The sequence below is a fragment of the Puntigrus tetrazona genome, chromosome 6 (genome assembly GCF_018831695.1).
Source record: "Puntigrus tetrazona isolate hp1 chromosome 6, ASM1883169v1, whole genome shotgun sequence".
Taxonomy (NCBI): Eukaryota; Metazoa; Chordata; class Actinopteri; order Cypriniformes; family Cyprinidae; genus Puntigrus; species Puntigrus tetrazona.
In genome coordinates this window covers 11178363-11202821 of record NC_056704.1, presented here as the reverse complement: position 1 = coordinate 11202821, position 24459 = coordinate 11178363, and the positions used below count along the sequence as shown (strand labels likewise).

At 40.3% G+C, this 24459-nt stretch overlaps 1 protein-coding gene across 5 annotated transcripts; it reads right to left on the bottom strand.

The window, feature by feature from the left end:
* Positions 1-1897: 1897 nt before the first annotated feature.
* znf644b (zinc finger protein 644b) lies at positions 1898-22994 on the bottom strand. Of its 5 annotated transcripts, XM_043242073.1 has the most exons (8): positions 22072-22994; positions 20764-20874; positions 19076-19122; positions 7290-10034; positions 6589-7131; positions 3657-3770; positions 3456-3561; positions 1898-3383 (listed from the first exon to the last, which is right to left on the bottom strand). In XM_043242073.1, the coding sequence occupies exons 4-8, from the start codon at positions 10015-10017 to the stop codon at positions 3170-3172; spliced, it is 3705 nt and encodes a 1234-aa protein (XP_043098008.1). In that variant the 5' UTR covers positions 10018-10034; positions 19076-19122; positions 20764-20874; positions 22072-22994; the 3' UTR covers positions 1898-3169. The 5 variants fall into 5 exon arrangements, with proteins under 5 accessions (XP_043098008.1, XP_043098007.1, XP_043098005.1 ...); XM_043242072.1 differs by lacking the exon at positions 20764-20874 and having other exon boundaries at positions 21942-22994; XM_043242070.1 differs by lacking the exon at positions 20764-20874.
* Positions 22995-24459: the final 1465 nt, after the last annotated feature.

Below are 24459 nucleotides of genomic sequence, written 5' to 3'. Positions count from 1 at the left end.
CTCGAGGCAGCACAGTGCATAAAACAGTGAGATGTATTGTCTACAATTTAACCGATTTACCTTAAGTGACACAGAATGCACCTACATGCATATGCTATTTTTTTATTATTAATTTGTGGAACAGTGTGCAGCGAGGCGGGGAGAAAGAGAAGGAACGAAACCGAGAACGCGAGCTTGTGGCGACCACGAAGGTGATGAATTTCTCTCGGCCACAATCACTGCACCTGGGTTTCCTTTGGTGTATCCAGAAGTAAATAATTGATGTGAGGATAAAAGCGTTTGCGAGGGGGAGTGAGACATTCAGACAAGGGGGTGAAAACCCCGGCCAGGGCCCGCTGTACCGTGCCCCCCTCTCAGCCCGAACCTGGCCCCTCGCCGTTTGGTGGCCCCTCACACCGCCCCCTCGGACGAGCGCTTGAAGTGCAAATCTGTGTTCTGACTTGTTCCTGGTTGCTGTCAGCATGTTTTCCTCTTGTCAGCGGCGATTGACTGGGGGCTCGTCTAACCCTTGTGCCGGGACTGTAGCGGGATCATTGACAGGCCAGTGACACTGCCCAACCAGATAATGGAAACCTATTGATTTTTTTTGTTCTCACACTCTCTCTTTCCTCTCTCTCTCTCTTTTCCTGTCTTTTTGCACAGAGGAAGTGAAGGCTCTTACACTTTAGGAATGACCGAAAGCAAAAGCAAGGGCATGGTCGACAGCATCGAGGGCTCGGTCACCGGTCCCGATCTCCAGGTCGCTCCTGCCACTTCATAGCTGGGAAAAAGTCAAGACAAGTGGCAGTCTTTGAGAAGTGAAAAACACTAAGAAAGAGGAGAAAGTGCCCATCAATCAATCAATCAATCAACGGTATCTCCTGGTGTTTGTGTCAGGTGCACCTGAGACTACTATCAGGAGATAAATGTAATGTGAGATAACCCCTCTCTAGCCTTCCTGCGGTTCTTAGTCTGCCTTTGTCATAACCGCGCCAATGAAATATTAAGAACGTGCTTATGCGCCAGAGGGCGATTTTAATTACCACCTAAGGTTACACCATTAATATGAAACAACGCTGTGTGCAATCTCTTCCTCATATGTTCTAGAGGTTCGATTTAACAAATAAAATATGGTGATTAATAGAAAGCCTCTTTCTGGCTTCCAAAATCCGAGTCATTACGCCTCCTGATTCAGATAAGATGTGCTCTCTTGCACACCGAGAAGGGATGACACTTGTATACTGTTTTAATGGAGGAATCTCCAGAGAGCAGGCCTCTTTGATTCACTGCCTAATGATAAGCGTGCTCTGGTCTGTCAGCGGCTCAGCCCCGTGGCAGATGGCTGGTGTGGATCTTACACATTTCTTTATGTTCCTGCCTCCCCCCTCGTCTACCTCATTCTTAAAGCTGCCAATGGTATAATGGAAAAACTCAATCCTGGTCATGGTTAGCTCAATCTCATTATAATCCCTCGTTTTTTATTCATTCGGCCCTTTGGGACACTGTCTGCCCACCATGCAGCTTCCAGCCTCGGTGGAGTGTCTTTTGATTCGGCCAGGAGAGCCTAATGAAGTCACAGAGAGATACAATTATTTCCCAAAGCAGGGGCATTAATGTACTCCAAATTCCCTCTGGAGAAACGTGATGACAATTGGTTTGTACAGCTTTGATCGCCAGTCTAAGCCCTGCCCGGGACAAACTGTGAGGTCGCCCCCCGGTCCAGACGCTTACTGATGAACCTGAAAACAGACCCCGGTCAAGCCGCTTTCTCTGGTATTATCAGAGCTATTTCTCTACACAAAGACGGAGATGATATCATGGAGATCTTTGATACTTACGTAACGACATTGTTGGACAGAGACTTTGTCAACAAAGTGACCGTGTAAAGTAAATAAGTATTACAGCATAAAAAGATACAAAGGTTTAAATCACAATTACATTTTAATTGGCTATTAGTGACTTAACAGAGACATAAATACAATGTGTTAACGCTTCCTCTGCTCATTAACACATTGTACACTTTAATTGATCGGTATGTGCTTGCACATTATCATCACCAAGTAATGGTATATAGTTACATGGTAACTATTTGAAGGGATGACCAGGGCATGGAAGACTCTACTTCCATTCGGTCTTTAACCTACAGATCTATTTACAATCAAATGCTAAGAAATCATTTACCTCCGAATGAATGAGTCGTAAAGATTCCCTCAAGTATCCTAAAGTAAAAGATAATAATTAGTTGTGTTGTTGTTATACTTTTTGTCTGATATACCTTACATTTTAGCACCATAAAATGATGAGCAAAAACAGTACTTTGCAGGGGTTTCAGCAACGTACAACAATATAGAACAATGACCTTTTTTACATTATATAGATACTAACTAATTAATATTGCATCATGACAGTATTGCCCATGATATTACTAAACAGCTAGAAACTTTTTTGAAAAATATTCATCGGTATAGTCATAAAGTTCACAGTTCATTTCTTTGATAATGGCATTAAAAATATTGTAATAGTTTGTGTGTTACATGTTTTGGGCTCTAATGCCTGTATACGCAATATGATATTTTTTCCTCAACATGTTAAAGGATGCATAAGAGTAGATATAAGAAATCTTAACCATAAATGAAGCACTACTTGCGTGTGTGTATATATATATCATCGTGTCGATACGCTCTCTTAAAAAATAGGTTATACATATTTTTTTTGTCAGTGTAAATAAACATTGAGGCGCAAAATTACAGTAAATAGCAATAAGTCCTTGTAGTTGTCTTTGAAGCGCATCGGTCGACGTAGTATCATGTTCTAAACAGTGACCTCTGAATTCTATGATTTGGACAGTTTCTAAAATCTAGTCGTAGGATTTTAGACTTGCGAGTCACAGCAGCTGAGAACTGCAGTCTGCGGTGAGAGACTGCATAATGTGCACATCCAAGATCTAAATATAGCTCTACATCTATGTTGCATGCCCTTACGAATAACCGAAGACTGATATAATAAAATTGGGAAATAAACCAAAAAAAGAATAATATGCAATATAAGAAAATCTTTCATTTATATTATATATATATATTTCTATTCTGTATTCATATGTAGATGTATATGTACAGTATTATAAGTGTATTTGTTTTTGAACGTGTGCAGAACAGGTGGACAGTGAGCGTAGATGGTGTGTAAACGTGGCTTAGGAGACCCCCTCGGGCAGACTGAGAGGAGGGTGTGTATCCAGAAGCAGGCGCTCGGGGGGAGATGGGGAACACAGCTCTTTACACAGCGCCGAAACCTCCACCATACCTGCACCCACGCCGGGGATACTCGTGTGCATAAGATGCCTCTGCAAGTGCTTGATCCAGTCTTCCTGAATCGACTGAGGACCCTGGAAGATCAGATCGCAGAACCTGAGGGAAAGAAAAGCAGATATGAGAACTCCTGCTAGCGGTAGGAGAGAGTGCAGGAGTGCTGTAAAGTACCTGCAGGTCATTCTGTAGATCACTTCAGAGGCGGCGTGTGAAGATGAAAACGCCTTTCTTTTTGGCCCAGGCCTTGATCTCGGCCTCTTCTGTTTACAGTCATACGCTGCGAAAACAAACTATGTAATTAAAATCAACAAAAAGCCGAGTGGCGGGATGATTAGATTAGAGTAAATTGGAAGAGCAAGTACGAAACCCTACTTGTTCCTTCTAATAAGGCGATTTTCTTCCGTCGCGCATATGCTCGAAGATGATTGGACAGGCTGACAGCGCTGTGGAACGTCGTGTTGCAGTGGATGCAGATCTTCTTATTCTCTGGATCACACATAAATAAAAAAGTTTGGAGCTAATGAGCATTTAAATAACAGTTCCATGACCTTGTGCTTTTTTTTTTCTAGCTGCTCTCCAGTCATGACTGCTCTTTGAAAAGCGAAAGCATGTTATATGGCTAAACGAGTGTGTAATTTAGAAAAGGCACACAGCAGCTTGAAGAAAATAAAACTGTGATTCCCTGAGTGTCTTCACCTCCCACTCCATCTGTTTTCATATCATAAAGATCGGCTGTGCACTCTGTTCTTGAGGACATGTAGTTGTATGTTCTCAGGATTTGATGGTTTGTTTGTTTGTTTGTTTTTTAGGGGCAATGTTTGAAACTATTAATCTGCTCTCTTTGTATTTTTAGAAGAAGTGTTTATTTAATGCTACTCTGCAGCAGTGATATGAGGCTTGACTGTAACATATTGTAGAAATGTTTCAAAACTATATTAATAATCCGACTTTGTAAAGAATATAGTAATTACGACCTAGGGCTGCCAACTGATTAGATGTTACATTAGGTCCCTTGTTACATTAGGCTACTTGACTAAATACTTAGGTCAAGAAAAAAATATTGTTAGGTACAATTTGTTTATTGTGTTCATATTGTATCGCATAACCCAGCTGGCATCTTGATATATATCTGACATAACTTGACAAAATCTGATTAGGATTCATCATTTTAATTGGGAGAAAATAGGAAGTTAATCCCACACTGAAACTTGTTTAATGAATGCGTCGGTCAATATGTTTGACATTCAATTTAAATCTAATTTCAAGCTTTTGTCACCACTTTGATTTGCATATTTGACCATTTTTTTGCATCAATTTTGGCGTCAATTTGATGTCTGTTTTGATGTTTTTAAAAACAAGAACGTGTCCTGTGTGGATGGTTTCTTACTCATTCTGTGCTGTAATATCAGCTGTGCAACTGCAGAATTAATTTAGAATTTAGATTAAGGTCAGGAGGCGAGAAGCGTTAATTGTGTTAAAGGTTAATATAATCGTACATAATCACCATTATCATTGGTATTTTTTAATTTATTGTACCTTTTTAATTACATTTACTTTAATTAATAGTCCTAATACAAACATAATTGATGACTGATGTTTTTTATTCATTCTAGGCAATATCAACAAAATGACGTACACAAAAATCCTGAGATGATGAGCTCTTATTGTTTTACCTGATCAAGAAAATTCATGATTTACGTATGTACTCATCTAAACTATCTACTCTGAAAAACAAAAACTTCTTCTTTTTTTTTCTAACTGTCCTCATTGAACCTCCTGCTATAGTTGTTAGTGCTCCACCACCAATCAAAGAGTTCCAGCAGAACATAAAAAACAGACCTGATTATATGAGTCTGGCTGAACAGTCAAATCAAATGTATTTAACAGTGTATATCCAATTAAAATGGACAACCTGTGAAATAAAAGTGATTGTGAAACTTCATTAATTAGCTTTTTTATTAATGAAATAGGAGTTTTATTTGGGTAGACATGAAACAAAGATGTGCAAATACAGCTGATGTGTTTCCAGTAGTACATAAAAGAACGCTATGCGTTTTGCATTTGAATTTCAAAGCCACTTTTGATGACATTCATTCTTTTTGTACCTGCTACAATATTTCAATGAGTGGCAAACTTTTACCATGCACTCTGTGAATCTTGTGTTCTCTCTCTCTTTTAATGGCATCAACTGGCAACTTCAAGGTTACAGGAAGAGAACTTTGTCTTAAGTATGAGACGTCTGTCATACATATTTAATATGGAGTGTGTGACTGAAATTGGGTTTAAGGTGCACTGTAAATAATGAAGGCAGTAGAGGTGGAAACACATATGAGAGCAGCTGTGAAACAAGGCTGTGCAGTCATGTTACACCGTATTGATCATTTCTACTCATGCTTACTGTAAATATCTCAAATCAATGGTACGGCACTTAACAAACTACTTTATTATTTGCACTTCAAGGGCTATACCTATTAACAAAAGACTAACAACAATAAAAACCCTATGTTATGGGAATAAAGAATGTTCAACGCTGGATTGTGACCCAGATATCTGAAACCTCACCTGTCTGTCACTCTCAGATTCTTTGATTCAACATCACTCGAAACAAGACAGATCACACACTCAGCTGTCAGTGAACAGGCAAAAGCTTCTTGTCATGGAGGGGTTTTGTTTTCACTAAAATTGCTCAGTATCAATGGTACTTCCAAGCTCTCTTTGTCCATTTACAATGCATGAGAAATAGATATTAATAGCCAATTAGGAGTCAATTTTTTTTCAGCCACTAAACTTGATGCTAAATGGCCATATGTAATTCGTAATCAAATTTAAATGCAAATGTGAATTTCTGAGCCTTGATAACGGCTTTGTACAATAACAGAACAAGCTGAAATGTAAGTAATTTTCCACTTTAAAATTTCCCTCTAGCGAACCAATAAATACTGCAACAGAAGTTGTGATTAGTTGGTACAGACACATAAAACCAAGCCAATCAACTCAAATACTGTTTATGTATTTTGGTGGATAAAAGAACAATCCTGCCACTGAACTATTAACCTGTTATTAAGGAGACTTACACAAACTGAAGCTATCACTGAGAAAACGCATAATCACACATGAAATGTTTTGTGATTAATTTTTGAGGTCCAATTCTTCTTCAAGAGGTTTAACGAGACTACTACTGTCTGCAGCTGCAGTATTAGTGTTTTAAAAATTCATGCCAAAAATAAGCTTTGTAAATTAGTATTTAACCAATTTCTGGGTAACAACAAATGACACGTGAATGAGTGAGTGTGAAGTTTCTAACCTTGGCTCCAGGTAGGATCCAGCTTCACAGATGGTGTTCTGAGTAAACTGCCATTGGTGGAGGAGATGGTCAAAGGAGTCCTGGCCTCCTCGGAGAGACCTTCAACCTCAATTTTTGGCACCACTTTCCTATTTCCCAGCAGATCCTCTAAAGTGCTAGACTGGACCTTATCGGCCCTCTTTCTCTCTCTGTCGGCCTGTGGGGGTCTGATCATTGTGCATTCATCTGGTGGGCCAGTTGCATGATGGATCTTCATGGGAATGCCGGAGGATGTAAGAAACAGTCCATCGCTGCTGGCAAACTTTTGAGAGACAAAAGGTTTAGATAAGTGCGGTGTGGAACCAAACACCCTCATAATGTTCCTGCACTCCGTCTCATCCTGAAGAAGTTCCGTCAAGATGCAGAGAGGTGACTTGCTAGCGCCCGAAATTGTCTTGCCAATCCGCTTCAGGTGACCCCGCACATGATTGGAGAGGCCGGTCTTAGTGTCAAACCAGCCCAGGCACAGCGGACAGGTATGCTCGGTTTTAGACTCTGGCTTATCTGCCATGATGAAAGCACATAATTACTTTAAATGAATAAGTTACATGTAGAAATGTTTGTACACACACATAAATATAGGTTATGCATGTGTGATTTTAGTTTGAGAGCATTATCTAAAATCACAATGACTTGAACAAGGAAAGGTGAACAATAATCACCTTTTCTGATTCTGCGATTCACTGAGGGAATTTTTCTGCGTATTCGAGGCTGGCGGTCCTGAGATGCCACTTGCTCAGGTGACACCACATGACGAGCATCATAACTGAGCCCCACCCTATGCAAGTGTCCTCTCACGTGGTTGGACAAGCCCACCCCAGACTCAAACACCGCAGGGCAATAGGGACAGCACTTCCTGCCCACCAAAGGCGAAGCACTGACAATGTACTCTGCATAAGGCTCACTTTGCTGATACACATGATCAGGGTTATCCTCACTTATTATACTCTCAATACACTCCTCCTTCACTATAAATGTACAAATGTCATCGCTGTCCACTTCTACACTATTGTCTGGATTAATATGATTGGCATAGTCCGGAATGTTGCTGTTAAAAGGGATGAAATAATCACTTGGGGTATTGCTATAAAACTGATCTGAAGACTCTTTGGTGCAGTCGCTGAAATCCTGAGCACCTTCATAGTCATCTCCCTCTTGTGGCATACTAGAGTCCCATTGTGGAGACTCAGGCTCACATTTTGGAAGACGCACATGAGGAATATCGGCATGGGTGTTGCGATACGGGATTGACATTTTTCTTTTGGAGGGTACTTTGTGCCGCAGCGTTTGCAGTGCTAAAGTACTGCCGGCTGAAGGATCTTTGGGACGGCTCTCAGTGCCAGGGTTCAGACAGGCTGCTTTACTCACGATCTCTGTTTTCGTTGTAAGATGTACGTCAAAGCTGGAAAGATATTTTGTCCTCTTTTCTGAGACAGCGCTTTCATATTCTTGATTGTCTTCTTCGACATACGGGAGACCTGTTGTCACGTCTATTTTCTCTGTAGGCAGAGGGGATAATTTGCTTGGCTTGTCACTTCTCAGGGAGAATGGTGACAGCTTGTTTGCTGGGCTGCCAGGGCTCCATTTGATCAGCGAGGAGCTGAAACCATCATAGGCTTTTTGTGTGTCTATGCTATTCACATTAAGGTCAGCTGAGCCATTGGGCCTAAAGGGCAGCTGAACTCTGTCCTTAACAGACCGCTTCTCTGTGCTTTGAATCTTTGGCATAAGTAAGGATGAATCCATATTTTTGGGTTGGTCCAACACAGCTTTTATGTGGTCATCCACATTGCGGTGTGGTTGAGGTTGAAAATTCTCAAAATTTTGCCCGTGGATAAGCTCCACGTGCTTTCTGAAACTATACATGTTCTTACTTTTAAATGTGCAAATTTGACATACAAAAAAGTCGCCAGTCTTGCCACGTGCATTGTGGCGAGCTGTGCCCTCGTGTGCCTCCATTTCAGACGTAGTTGTGTTATCAAATTCCTCACCATAAGATGCCTTCTCCTTCTCATTAGTTTTGCAAGGATGGACGAAAGTTTTGGGGCACTTCGCTCCAAAGACACACTGGGGACACTGAAGACAAGCTCTTCTTCCCTCGACATCTATCTTACTGAAACCTTTAATCTCTTCCATCAGCCTCTCCCTCCGCACCTGGTGGATTATCATGTGCTTTTGCAGAGAGGTTAGGTCTCGGAATGAACGCCCACACTCTCTACATATAAAGGGTCGGGGAATGTCTTCTTGTTTCACCTTATTATTCCTATCTAAATGATACATCATATGCCTATGCAAATGCCTCTTCTCCTTGAAATTATCATTGCACTTTGAACATGGGAAGAAGGACAGCTCTTCGCCTGTTTTTTTCTCTGTCTTTAACCGTGACGATTTTTCACCCATGTAGGTGTTTGTTTCTACATCGCTGCCGCCTTCATCACATCTCTCTTCCTTCTCGCTTGAAATTAGCTCCTGCATGGCAGCTGACTTGTCGCAGAATTTCTCCAGGCGCAAACCAGCATATGCTTTCAAACTTTCTGGCTCTTTCCTGAAGGCATGTTCTTTGTTAATGGACGACTCAAAATCGGAGTCTTCGTCGGTTAGGGAATTCTGAGATGCATAATCAAAGCCATCATAAACCTGTCCTCCAGTGTCAGCCCTCTCCATGGCATGATTTTTACGCATTCTCCGTCTTCGCATGGCAGGTGGAGCTCCATCAATCTCTACCTTTGTTCTTACTCCATCACCTGCTACGCTGCTTTTCAACAGTATCCGCATGAACTTCTCCTGCAGGCCCCAGTTCAGACCATCACAGTCATCAGAGGAACTCTCTGACAACTCAGAATCAAAGTCCCATAAGCACCCAGCTTTGATTCCCTTTCTAGCCAACAGTCGGCTGATTGGTCTGTTATCCAAGCCTTCCCCCACCAGCACATCTAAGGGGGCCTCACCGTCAATGTTGTTTGATTCAGATGAGGCCCGTGCGGGCCGCACTTTTAAGGCGCACCCTTCTGTTTTCTGCCGGGTGTCTGATTGAAGCTCACTGGGAGGCGGTAACACCTCAGGGCTGGTGTCTGTCCCGGGCAGAGGGGACATGTCTTTGTTGTGGACGCAGGCCTCCTCTGAGGTACAGTGTGAAGCAGCTCCATTAACAAGTGCTCCTGAAGGCAATGAGTCGTTTGTGCTGGGGGCAGCAGGGACGCTACCACAGACAAATGGGTTCGGCTGGACTCCATTTAAAGGGTTTTGGTGACTGTCCAAGGGCAGGGGCTCTGGTGGATCCAAGCTGTTATTGTTGTTGTTGGGAGAAGATGCGCTTGTCAGCTCTTGAGTGTCATCAGAGGAAGATTCTACCTCTTTGTCTTCCTCTGCACTTTCTTTTACTGCCGCCATAACAGAGACAATACAGTCTGCAATAGAGAGACAAGAGATCAGTTTGAAGTCAGCATCAACAACTTCCTAGTGTCAATGTCATGGAGGACAGTGTCCTTTTACTTTCAAAAACTTTTCTTTTTTAAAACAAATATTTTGGGTTTCACTTTATTTTGATCGTCCCTTATGAAATCTGTTTGCACCTACATGTCAATTGACTTTCATTAGAGTGTTATTAGAGTATTAGTAGACTGGTAGGGTTAGAATATGTCATGTTCTTGAAAAGTTACCTATAGTCAGTAGAATGTCTGTTGGTAGATCATCACAAAGAGTTAGCAAATAATAATCAGACAGTTTACTTATACTCTAATGAAAGTTAGTTGACATTTAGGTGCAAAGTTACTTATTGTCAGAACAGAATGTTAATAAGGGACCATCAAAGTAAAGTGTTACAATGTTAATTATGAAAAATATTTATAATAATTATGATTATTATGGTGGTCCTCTCTGATATGGTTTCCTGGACCCTATCTCTCTCTCGCTCTCTTTCTCTCTGTATGTTTGTGGGATCTTACAGGCTGTGCCACATACCTTTTAGCAGTTAAGCAGCTTTGTTGTTTAAAATATTATTCTTAATAATATAGGTACAGTTCTTTTACATTGACATTTTTGTATTTATGCAATCAAAAGGACAATGTATTTCTGAATAAATGAATCATATGAAAACAGAAGTGCATCACAAATATGCAGCATCAAAAAATCAGGCTCTCTAAAACATACTAACGGTGGCCTAAAAAACATGGCCATCATTTTTTGCCACAATATGCATCTCAAACACCCACTGTCACCGCTTTTTTTCACAACACACCCCAACGTTAGCCCTACAAGTCCTGGTGAGGAAGCTTAATTATGTGACTGCACCTCTGGGATCTAACCTTCCTGTTTCTTCCACCAAAGTTCTCAGCCGCCTGCTAAAATTGACCAATTTCCATGGGAACAAAGCACACCACCAATAAGATCATATTATTCTGTCTTATCACTCTCTGATGGTGCCAAAGCACATCCCAGCACGAGACTGTTGTTGCTTCAAACCTGACAAATTGGCACACTGCACACACATATACACAGACACACACACACGCACACACTCAGGTAGAAATGCTCCCGTTCATGACTAGCCAGAGAAATATACCTCAGGTGTCATCAGCCGATCTAATTATATTTGATGGTTTTCAACAGCTCAACACCAGCAAACCTGTGGGACAACAGGACTGTGTTTAAAGGGTGTGTTAAAGGGGCCCAGGCTTGCTGTTGTCCTGCTAGGCCACAGTGTATGCTCTGAGGATTTGACATTCAGCACTAGCTGCTCTCAACAGGAAGCCGCGTTGCTAACGAAGTGTTAAATTCAGTGTTAATGAGTGGCTTCACTGTTACCACCTCCTAGGTAAACCTTCCGAGCTCCATATTCTCTCCATCTGTTGGGGTGTGAGGGGCTTTCGGAGGGAGAACAGACGCTCTGCATTTAAAAACGAACTTCACTGCAAACCCCTAAACAGCAGGGTGGCAAAGCCTCAGAATATGATTTCAGCTTTAAATTTACAGGCCTCATTAGCTTCCAGTTTCCACACTGATCTGTTCCATACATAACAAACAGGGTTCAACTGCAATGCGTCTTTTAAAAATTCATTCGCTTCTATTTACTTCATTTAGTCAATGTTAAAAGGCTGCCTTTGCCTTGCTGGAAGCTATTTACAAGGATTATGAGCTTAAATACATTTACGCTCGGCACGGAGATCAATCTGAAGCGATTAGCTCTTTTTCTCAATCTCGCTCTAACTCTCTCCTTGAAATATGCTCAGTAATGAACATGTTTGAATTCACAAACAACAATGAATCAGAGGAGGTCCCCCTGTGATCAGTCTAAATTAACTGCACAAGTAAAAGAGCACTTAACACTTACACGACACACATATGTCATGTGCACTCTCTCTCTCTCTTTCTCTCTCAGCCCCTATTCTTTCCATCAGCACTTGTTCTAACACTCGAGTTGCACCTCATCTTGAGGTTACTGCTGAAAAAATAAAAGGTGATAATTGCATATTATCATTACACATTATTCTGGAACCCCAGAAGGTAAACTTTTCTTGGATATTTATTAATCATAGGAGAACACAAACTATTTGCTATGTTCCACTTTGGAGTCTTCAACTTTTTTTTTTACCTACTGCACTTTTGTGACAGAAGGTAAGTATATGTTCCAAGAATACAATTATGCGGTGCACTACAAGTGCAAAGAACCATTAAGTATGTTCCATAAATATAAGACGCACTCACAGGGACGGAGAACTAAAACCTCTATTTAAAAATAGCGAACCAAAAGTAGGGTGAAGACATGGACCTATGCTGCATTTCCTCTCTACGAAACAAGAATTGATTACCAAAACACTTCAGACTCATTCAGCTGAATGAAGCTGTGAAACCTCTTGTAGTTTCCTCAGACGCTTCCACTAAAATAGATGACTACAGAAACCAAGTGGGGCAAGTCATTCAGAGCAGTTATCTGTCTATGTGAATCGGCAACATGCCCAACTCCATTTCACTTTATCTATTATACTCTCTCTCTCTTTCTTTCTTTTACCTGTCCTTCATTTCCCCATTCTCTCTTCCTCCTTCACAAAAAAAAAAAAAAACACATCTAAACAAAGAGGGGAGGCCGTGGCCCCTCAAGTACAGAGCAGAGAATCTTCCTCGGTTAATGGGAGTTATTGATTTGTTTGACACACTGTGAATTTATGAAGCCGCCTCTCAAGTGTGAGAGACTAACAAAGCACAGCTGTGAGCAAACAAACAGGTAGCTATTCAACCTGACACCTCACAGAGAGTGAGGAGAGCCTGTCTTTCTCTTCTTCTCTTGCCATGTTGAGGAAAAGCATTGAGTTCAACTCAAACAGTCTCGTGAACACACAGAGCAGCAGTGACAGGAAAAAACTCTTGCTGGGTTTCGCAGCACATGCTACAGCTGACGGGACAAGAGATGTTCTGTGTAGCTTTTCTTTTTTTTTTTATTTGCAAGGGAAAATATATTTGGTATCATATAGTACTCATATATTTGGTAATTTAATGTTACAATTTGCTTTATAATCAATTCAATTGCATGAATTTGAATTTGTAAAATGAGTTCACTTTTTACGGTGTCCTTGTTGCACCTGTTACATGTACTTATTATTATAATAATAACAAATTATGCATAATTACATACAAGTAATCCCTAATCTGACCCCTAATCCTAATCATATAGTAAGTATATAATTAACATTACACAGTACTTAAATGTATAATTACACTGTAACAAGGACAACCTAAAATAAAGCGTACTAATTACAAACATGTTTTAATGTTATAATGTATTATAGTATTATAGTATAAAAAAGTTTATCCTGGTTCATTAATTTATAACTTAAAACAAAACTTCTCAACACTAAGAAGCAGTTGTGCACTTAAAATAAATGTAAGGTGTTTTTTTATTCACTCTGCTGGTTTGCTGGTTGTGTTTTTGCACTTAATTTTTCCAAAAAATGTTATTGTTAATTTTATTTATTTATTTATTTTTAAAAGGCCTGACCCCTGTAGTAACCTTTCCACTTATACAATCAATGTGATCATACATTATGTTAAGTGGCCTTTACTACTATGTGCTTACATAAAAAAAGAAGTACAATACACTTATTGTATTCATATTGTATTAAAAAACGCGGTTACACTTTATTTCGATAGTCCACTTTAGACATTCTACTAACAGTAAAGTAGCTTGGCAACCACATGTCAACTAGCAGTCATTAGAGTATTAGACCGTCTGCTTAATATCTTCTAACACTTTATTTTGATTGGTCCATGTCAAATTATTAACTAAACCTAAACCTACCCTAACAGTCTACTCTGAGAGTTAGAAGACATGTAGTTACAAAGTTACTTATAGATAGTATAACCGTCTAAAGTGGACAAAATAAAGTGTAATTGAAAACACTTTTGCTGCTAGTAAGGTTGAATACGGGTAAATGGTAGGGGTATAAAGATGGGTCAAAGTGTAAGGGATGAATCAATAGTGTAATTATAATAGAAATTAATTATAGATATAATAGCATATATGTTTTTAAAAGTATAAGTACAATGTTGAAACATGTGTGTACACAATAAGTGCATTGTACCAAATCATTCATTTAAATATAAGCACATAGTACTTAAGGCCGCCTAATATATATACCTATATACCTACGTGTTTATATTAAAGCATTTGGCACAAGGTTTATCCAAAGTGAAAAAATGTTTGCGCTCCTTGGAACTGTCTGAGCTAAAGGAAAGCAAATATGTATTAAATAGCCATCGTTTGTTGCAAACATTTTGTACCATACATTACAACCCTTGAAAAATCTTGAGGTTGTTTTATTCCCCCCCTTTCTCCTTCGTTTGGAAAAGAAACTAAGATGCACGGAGAGTGGCAAGAATCCAATTTCTTTTGAACGCTGTGTGGAAATTGAGAGCTCAGCAATAAATCTGCTTCAATACACAATCTCCACAGAGCGCAGGGGCAGCTACCTTAGAGATCTCTCCCTCTGTGTCTAACAAACCGCTGCTTTACCAGGAGCCAAGTCTGCCAACCCCAACGTCTTGGTTGCCACAGCACTGCAAAGTTGCATTTTCCAGGGGTTGCCATTCATAGCCGAGGTGATGCAACGTTACAGCTTTGCTAACTAACCCGGATTAAAAAAAAAAAGAAGAAGAAAAAAAAAAAAAAACAGTCCACACAAATTTGGCTCTGGATTTCAAAACGAAAGAGCACATCCTTCCTCAACCCAAATGAAAAGGGCATCAACACGTACTCACGGACTCAATCACGCAGCTTGCCTCGGTACTCTTTCCTAAAATAGTGTGAGTGAAACGCCTGCTCCTCCTGATGGTAGATTTAGGATCAGGGAGAGGGGAAAGGGGGGTCACTGGGCATGATAAAAGGGGACAGGGAGTGAGTGACAGTTGGGTTAAGACAGAAGTCATGTTCAATAGCAGGTAAGGAACATCAAAAGGCGAGTTCACAGGAAACCTATGCAACCTTATCTAGAAGGAGGATTTTCTGTTGTGTGAAGTAGATTAGTGGTGCCAGAGCTGCTGACATGGCCTCATTTGCTGCCCTGTAGTGTTAGAGGAGGATTAAACCATATAAACTTTGAAGCCTTAAACAATACCTTTCAAAATTAGACAGATTAAGGGAGGGATGTCTGATGGGGATTTCCCGTGGCTTTGTCAGTTTAAAACTTCTCTGTTTTAAAAAGGGAGCAAGAGAGCAGGAAAAAGAAAAAGCTGAGCAGGTCTGGGGTTTCAGTTTTAATGAGGGCGCTCTTATTGTGAGCCGGGCAGTGGGTGCGAAGTAGCGCAGGTTGACAGGCCCTTAAACCAGTAGCCTCTCTCTCGCACATTAAAGAATGATGCAAAGAGTTTGTCACTTAAAGAAGGGGGCGAAAGTTTTCTGGCAGTTGCATCACTGCGGTAGTTTTACGCGGTGGCACATCTCCTGATGAAAAGTAAACATTGATTGCTGCGCTCTATTCTGTGTAAAATATGAAAGCGATGCGCCGTGAAATACACTTCCTCTCAGGTCATGAGTTGCGGGTGCTTCTTCAGCTGTGTTGTACGCCGTCGATTTTTCTTTAAGTGAAATGTGATGATTACTGGAGATCCGATTTAAATACGGCGGGGCTACGCAGGCACGTATCTACCGCTGTGATCGAGGGCAGACTCACATGCGTCTGTCTTGCTTGAGTAGTGCGAAAGGAAAAAGCTAACTTTGTCACTGCCGCTTTGCTGAAGACACGTGACCAATCAGATAAAAGCGCGTCAATGTCAACGCTTGTCTACGCGCTGAGGACGGGATCGGGTCTAAGCGAGCAGACATCAATACGCTTAAATTTGGAGAAATGTCAAGCGCCGCAGGTTTCGGGATGAAACAACTTTTATTACCTTTTCTTAAAACGTAATGCGCCGCGCAAGCTAAGGCATGAGCCACATAATAAAAGTGAGGGAAGTGGAAAAGGGCAAATAGCGGCAGAGGATTCTCATCCAAATTAGGACCGAGCATTCAAACTGACTATCTGTTTAACCGACACTTCATCTAAAATAATCAAAAAGCGACCCGTTCTTAACCGCACAAAGCAAAGCTTGCACTTTCTGGTCCAACTCTCCCTGAGCAGGCTCCCTTAGGATATTAAAAAATCATCACATTTTTATCAGTCCCTGCTGCTTGTCAATGGCATCTATTAAAGCTGAATGAGGGGGCGGAGCTGCATCCAGACTGGTCATTAACACCAGAGGCCCACTCAATCAGAGCGACTCCCAAATATATCAAAGAGGAGGCTGCATGCGTGCAGAAGGAGAGGTAGGGGGTGTGCTCGCTTGCCTGAGAAAGGCCCCATGGAGAGATGTAAATAACCTCCCGAGAGACTCCCGGCGGGCTGTAAAGAAGATGCTAGCTGGGAGACGATGGGAAGCTAATGAGTATAACAGTAAATGTATACAAAAGACAGAAGGAGAGGCCCTCCCTCTTTATTCCAATTAAGGTGCTCTTATCAATAACAGGGCGCTGAAGCCACTTTTCTTGCTGCATCGTCCAACAGCGGGAAAAATGCAGCACTTCTTGAAATCGGAGTGAAGCTTGACAAACCAAAAGTGAAGAAAACGTGGAGTTTGATAAGCAACAGATCTGGGGATCTTATTGTATTATTAACTACGAACATGACATGGTGTCAATGTATTAACTTCAGAAACCATATGTCACCATTTGCCAGGACTATTGGAAATTCAAATCTTTCAGCATGAAGTCGGAATAAACAGGAGATTGTAATTTGTCTTAGCAAAAGAGCTAAATTATATTTTCTGCCAGAGACGTAATCTGCACAATTCAGTCCTTGTTTTGCAAAAGCGCACAACGAGGACTGCTTTTACTTAAATCCCATATACTTAATTCACAAATTATTATATATTATATTAGAATTTATACTTCCTTCTGGTCAGTACCACTGATGACCGACAGATGGCTCTGGCAACATTTGGCCGGACTTTCTATAAGGAGATACATAATAAAATAAATATGTAAAACCTAAAAATACACCATTTTCAAAAAGAAAGAAAAATGAACTGAAAGGGAAAATATCAAATAAAAAATCATGAGCAAAAAGGATAAAAAAATGCATTTATTTAGTGTGACATAAAATTATAATAATAATAATAAATGAAAGAAAGGGTTTAGGCAAACGATTTCTTCCTTTCAGTTTCTTTTCTTTTACAAAACTCTAAAATTATAATAATGTTTTGAATTCTATTTTTCTGGCTGCACTAATGGCGTTTCAGAAGCTGCTTGTGAACACATGGGAGTATCAGTATATGTAATGACTGCACAGGTAAACCATTCACACACTCTCATCTCTCTTAATACCACATATAATTCAATGATCTCTTCCTGACAGAAATGCTCTATAATCACATATCACCCTGCAACCTCTGTTCAAAGCTCTAAAATATCACATCCAACTCCAGGAATAATTGGAAAATTTAATGAGATTGGTGAACCACAACCTTGAAGGATTTCGCAAGAAAAAGGTTTCGGGGGCTTGACAGTTAATTCTCAGGCAAACTTTTGCCTTTACCCTTTCAATCAATAGAAACAGTGGATTTAATTTTGGTTAATTGGTGCTCAGTAAGAGACACTCTTCAGCGTCGATAGAACATTCTTGCGGCCTTGGTCCTATTGATTCTGGAATCTCTTGTAGGCGCTTACAAACACGTCTGTTCCGATGGATTCTGTTCCTCTGCGGTCACTTTTTTTTAAATGCAAGAGACCTCAAATAAAAGTAGCGGTGTATAATTTCACTCGAGCACAATCAATGCACGCTAGCAGGCGCTAAAAAAAAAAAAAAATCAAGCAATACTTAAGCAAAGTTTTCAGCCGTTCGTAAGTCTAAGTAACACTGTCAAACTGTTACCAACATTTCTTACCGACACAACTACGATTATTTAAAAATAGACTATGAATGGCATAGCAGTTAGTGAATCTTCAGAGAGAAACATTCATATCTTTTAAGTGTAACCGAGTTTAGCGCCCCGCAGAGCATTAGTGATCAAATCCTGGCCCCTAGTGGTGAAGTCATCAGTGTGAGATCTGGAGCCCGAGGCTGCTGCAGTGTTTGTAGCTTTTGGTGAGCTGAGAGGTTTTACGTGTGTAACTTGCCTCATAAAGTCTTTAATAGGAAGAAGTGTTCTCATTTGCTTATCTGGGGTGTGGATAACTGACTGGCGGGACACCCATGCCATATCAGTTTCAAAGTTGCGAGAATTGCGCTAAGAGAGAGGCAAGCTCTCGACTTGGAACGAGACTAACCGGTGACAATCGTATCTGTCAAATAATTTTGGCACACATCCCAAGACAAACTTCAGAGACAAAGATACCGTTTGAATGCAGAACGCAGACAGGTTAACATTTTTCGCACTATCATCTCGATTCTGTTGGATCATTGTCCAATTACACAAAATTATTTTGGCAGTTTTGCTCACACAACATTATACCCAGATTCCCCTTTTTGGCCTTTTTCTGGAGGGCTGCTAGAGGAAGATGAAGGTTGCCAGGTTTCCAGGCTGACGGGAAGTATGCCTGTGACAAGCGTAACTGACAGCTCTGATTTAATTTGACTGGTGATCACACCCAGCTATAGTATCAGAGCAGTTCACACATCTGTGCCTCAGCTCAAGGTGTTGAGACATGCCACCAAATATCTGGAACATTACACACACCCCTGGTGCTGTGTACAGGCAGCCAGAGCGCTGTCACTCCAGCTTTCCAGCAACATTAGCGAAGACACAAATCTTACATTCGCTGCTTCCATCCTAATTCTGTCAGCATTTAATCACTCTTTTCAACTAAATTTCCACATGCTTATTAACATTTTGCAGTGGCTAATGAGACTGCGGCGATGTGCAACAAAGCAGAAAACAAAATACGCTAAACTGCTATTCTTTTAAATACGTATGGGGTTCCTACCAGTCTTTTCCAAAGCATTGGCACCCTGCAGTACTCAGTAAAGCCACCTGCAACATGAACATATAGATAGACAGAGAGCTGTTATTATTAGACACATTAGAAGGTTATAAATGATATGTGTTATTATTATAACCGTGACACTTTACAAAAAGGTGTCATTTGTTAAACTCGTGTTAACTAACATGAACAGAGAATTAACAATTCATTTATTACACTGTTTATTAATCGTTGTTAATATCGGTGAACGGAAATGGAGTTGGTTAGATCAAAGTGCATTAGCTAATGTTAATGATATTGCATTAGTAAATGCTAACATTGACTAAGATTATTAAAAGCTGTAGAAGTATTGTTCATTCTTAGTTCATGCTGACTGGTTGACTAATGAACCGCATCGTAAAGTGTTACCATTATTGCAATTATGCTGCTTAATGTTTTTTGCACAAACGGTGGTACATTTTTTAGGATTCTCTGATGAATAGAAATCTATATTTTTGCTACAGTAACACGTCTAAATTGCTACTACCCTATCCGCCAAAGCACAGCTGCTTAATCATTAAGCTCAAGATCTCATTTAAGTAAAAGAGCTCATTACATTCTAATATACTGATGAGTCTGGTGGCTGTAATGAGAGGTCATGCTAGAGGTTAAATGATATGGAATGAGCAGCTAATAGTCAGAGCACAGCACTGGATAAATAGGCCTCTCTCTCTCTCTCTCTTGGCCTCTTCCTCTAATAGATTTATGCAGGTCTCAATGTTCTGGCTAGATCAACAGCTTACTGAAATATCTCTCCGGCCCAGCTGCAGTAGTGCTGGCTTGCTAATTCAGGCCAGTGTACTTCCATTAAAACAGTCCCCTGTGTCTTCATTTAGAACACTGCGATCTGGGAGCCCAGCAAAAAACAGGGAAGATGGGACCAATTTTTATCATTCGGCACATTCTAGAAACGCGCCTCGGTGCAAATATTTGACCTTGCTGAGTGACACATAATCAATTTGTTTGAAATCGGCTCGGAGTCTGACTATGTAATCTGTCTTTAAAGGATTTGATTATACGTTTGCAGGAAATGCAGGATGCTGGGATGCGTTGTGCCTGAGCCATGTTCCCCCGGTCTTGACCCTCCTCAATTATCTTAAGTAATTGGATTTTTCCTCCCTAAATCTCTATTAAGACTGCTGTTTACGTTATACTAATGTGATAATTATCAAATACGCATGGACTGAGGCGAGGAATTTCCACCAAGCTTTTCAGACGAAAAAAAGCTTCTTTCAGGTGGCAAGTGAAGTGCGCAAGCCCTCTGAAATGATTGCTTCTGATTGATCCAGCAGTGAAATCGTTTCAAATAATGATTCTCGTCCAGGACAACACTTTAAAAACCGAACCTGCGTCAATATTAAAACAGCTAAAACAGTTGTTACCCCTTACTTATCCAAATAATAGCTATTATGAGTGATACTTTTAATAGACATAATGACGGTGAAATTTGCTGAAATATGAAACTATCACTGTAACTGTGCCTCAGCTAAATGATAAATCCTAAAACACTCGGCAGCCATTTATCCAGTGTTTATATGGCAACAAAGCAAACAATATCTGTATGATCACTGTATGCACTGTATTTGCAAAACTATGCATATCAAAATGAAAAAACAAAGACTAATGATCCAACTGATAACAAGGGTACTTACAACATATGAAAATAAAAACATTTTGTCTCGTTTTTTCCCAGTCTGCGTTGCTTTTTTATGTCACTAGTTCAGTTGCCGTGTTGTGTTGGCTCAATTTTGCTTCCGTTTTTGCTAATGGAAAAGAAATATGCATACTAACCGGTTAACTTTTCCTGTCTGAATAACGTTACCTGGTATAACTGCTTAATGACTGCATAAAATTGTAATCAATAATATAAAAATCAAATTTATAGTCGTGCTACTGAATATAAGCGCATGTGTGATTTCTGAAACCTCATCCCTACAGACGAATCAAAGCCGTGCTGGTGAAGAATTTCAGTAGCGTAATATTAGTCATTACTTGATTTATTCATTTTATTTATCATTTTTAATCAATAAATAATGAAAGGTGGCATTTTAACTACGAGCAGACAGTCTGGCAAGTCACATGCTTGCAAGTGAGGCATTTGACTACTGAATCTTGAATAAGATCTTGAAGAAAGGGGGTAAATCAGGGTCTAACTCGAGAGTAATCACGCAGCCATGCAAAATTTGTGCACCTGTTAAGCTGACCGATGAGGGTAAAGGGGGATTTATCAAAATCATGTTTAACAAGGCCCATATGGTCATAGGTCACGTACCAGATATGATGTTATTTTATTTTACAAAGCTATAAAATGTACGTTTACAGCTATGTAAAAGTTATGGGGGCACGCGAGAATTTTTCATATAGGGCCTATTTTTAAGCACCATTCAAAATGATCGACTGTGGTTTACGAGAGAAAGCAATAGGCTGGCGGGATGTTTGTTTGCCGCGGTGCGCAAACGCGATGCGCACAGATTCCCTCCAATCAAGGTCGCGCCGAGCGCCTTCAAGACGAGCGTCTAAACGCGTCTGCGCTCTTCAAGTGTCAAACCCGCGACTAGAGGCCGCGACACAAACTCCCCGCTGACACGGAAAAACGGATCGTCTCATCCGGTGACTGACACGGCTTTGGATCGATTCTGACACCCATCTTGTAAAAGTGTGTATAAAGTGTTTTTCAGGGGGAAGCGAGAAACCGCGCGAGTGAGCTCAGACGGCAGAGGAGCGTCCAAGTTTTCCCAAACGCGATACTATTCAGAGCGATAGCGTACATGACGACGGAGGGGTGAGACGTTAGCTCGCTCGGTTCGTGACTGGCACGGTGTTGACATACCTGATGCCCGTGTGTATAAGCTCTCGTGCCCGTGCAAGGACTCGAGCCACTGTACCCGTCGCGCGCTCATCTCTCGACACGGTTAAACACACATCCGGCAAGGGAAGACGTTTGTAAGCTTCGAACCTACCTTGCCAGAGAATGACACTATAACATGCGACAAGTTTGTCATGGCACTTGATTACAGTCCTTTTTTTCGTCCTCCATCCGTTACAATGTCGCCATTTTGCCTAAAATTCTGCAGGTTGAACTAAAACTCCAGCGGGGATGTTCGGTCTGTGCGTTCGCCAATCACGCCGTTAAATAAGAGCAAAAGAAACGTTTACATCCTTTCAAAGACGAAGTGAAAAGTTAAGGTCGTGTTGTTTTTTAACGGAGAAATGGTGCATTGGGTGTTTAAAAGAGGAGTGAGGTGGAAACGTACTGTAAATCCCCCGCTCTCGATATGGATTATTCCACAGACAGAGGGTGAATTCTTCTTAGGTGAAGTTACTGCTGCTGTTGAAAAAAAAAAAACACAGGAAAGATGGTGGAAAGGTGGACTCGCACACCTAGCGATGTGGTTAACTGTGCAATGCTTTTGACTTCGTCAGAGATTATTAGCGTTGCTTGATGGTAAACAGACACACTTTTTTAGGTTGCAGTTTTAAGTTGTTTGATCATACACTGCCTACAATACTCAGCACCTGCATTTTCAGTTATCTTTTGTTTTTGTTCTTACTTATATTTGCAAATCGATGCCATAAAAATGTATCAAGTGTCTGGTGTAGCTTAGTTGAAATGTATAATGTTCCTTCATGTCAGCGTTTGGCAACCGGTTTGTTTTTTAAGAATATTTTGAGCTATTTTTAGTCAGGCCTGGCATGGATAGCAGGAAATTGTGCTTAATGCAAAATGTAATAACATTATACGTAATATAATTGCATAATTAGAAAAGTTAAATAAATAAAGTATTATGAAGGTGTCCACTCTTAAACAAAACTCTCAGTTGGGCAGAAGCAGGTTGTATGGAAATGTATTAAAGAGGTTGAATAAGTTCACATATTCCTGTATATATGTGTATATATATATATATATATATATATATATATATATATATATATATATATATATATATAATATATCTTTCTAGTAACATGCATAATATATCATTTTTCAACGTAAAACAAAATATTCTGGATATGCTATTAGGACATGTTATATATAACATTATATGTATATAAAAAAATCTGATATAATTTCTGCTTCCTATATTTCATTCAAAGCATTTCACGGTATTGTACAGCTTAAAACATGGTTGAAATCGCTTGTACTTTTTTTAGATTAATGAGCAGCTGATATCTCATAGCATCGAGTGTGTTTGACAACTGAGCCGTGGGTTCAGAGAGATACGTGATAAAACAGTCAATATCAAATGCATATTTTTATAAAGTATACGTCTACCTGTGAAACCAACACTTACAGTTTAAAAATATCTGGATCATATGCTGGAGCGCCTTACTTTCCTGCAAAGACCATTAGACCCCGGCAAAGTTAATAAATCTGAAGAGTGTATTTTACATTTCTGACGAAATATCAAAATTAACTTTAAGGCCTCTGTTTTCGGAGCATGAAGAAATTCTTTTAATGGCCTGCCAAGCGTACGCCGAAAAGTTTGATTTTGGTCTGCTGGAACAAGAGAAGAGAATAATTTATTATGCTGTTTGTGTCTCACGTTAGTAGTTATCATTCCCTACCTTGGGGTACAATGGGCCATTTTTATCCATTTTCACTGGCTCACATTTCTTCTTGATCCCGTACGCTGCCGACTAAGCTTGAGCCCGGAGCGATGGTTTCGAAACATCACAGGAAACTACATTATTATACTGCTGCCTGTTAACAGGCAGAAAAGAGACGGTGTACCCGTTTAAATCTGGGGGCAGAAGAATGAATACAAAGGATTAGAGAGTTCATCATTTTACCAGAGGTGGTTTGTCTTTAAAGCAGGGCAGAGCAGACAGCACACCGCGTTTCATCCGTCCTCTTCCACAGGCAGCTCTGAGACCTAAACATATTAATGAAAAGACATTCGTTCAATCGCTTCGCCCATCAGCTCAAGGTCACGGGTCTGCCTTCACCTGTCCTTAAGGAAGGCGCACTGTTTAATAATGTGTTTTGAAGAGCTGATCGTATATATGTGTATACATACATATATATAAATGGAAATCATAGAAACACAGAAGCGAATGTAGGAGAAAAAAAGAGCACGTGAGCTGTGAAAACATTTCCATTTGAGAATGAAGTCTCCTCTTTGCAGAAGATGACAAAGCCACAAGGTGGCAGACCGTCTCAGCGTGCGGACATGCAAGGTCTCGGACAACATGAATTGAAATTCTTCAAAAGAATTCTAATAAATTATACATTTATAGCCTAATGGGGCATCGGCCTTTCCAGTGTGTTCACGCAACAATTCAGTGTATGTAACATTTTGCAATAGCTTTCATGTTTTTAAGGAAAGCTGTTAAAAAAAAGGACAGGC

What these genes read in the sequence shown, in the direction of transcription:
- znf644b (XM_043242069.1), bottom strand. Translation starts at nt 22,011, where the DNA reads ATGAGCGCGCGACGGGTACAGTGGCTCGAGTCCTTGCACGGGCACGAG. An exon ending in CTTATACACACGGGCATCAG is followed by an intron (nt 10,035 to 21,941) that starts GTATGTCAACAC and finishes TCTCTATTGCAG; the next exon opens with ACTGTATTGTCTCTGTTATG. An exon ending in CGCCTTATTAGAAGGAACAA is followed by an intron (nt 3,562 to 3,656) that starts GTAGGGTTTCGT and finishes TTGTTTTCGCAG; the next exon opens with CGTATGACTGTAAACAGAAG.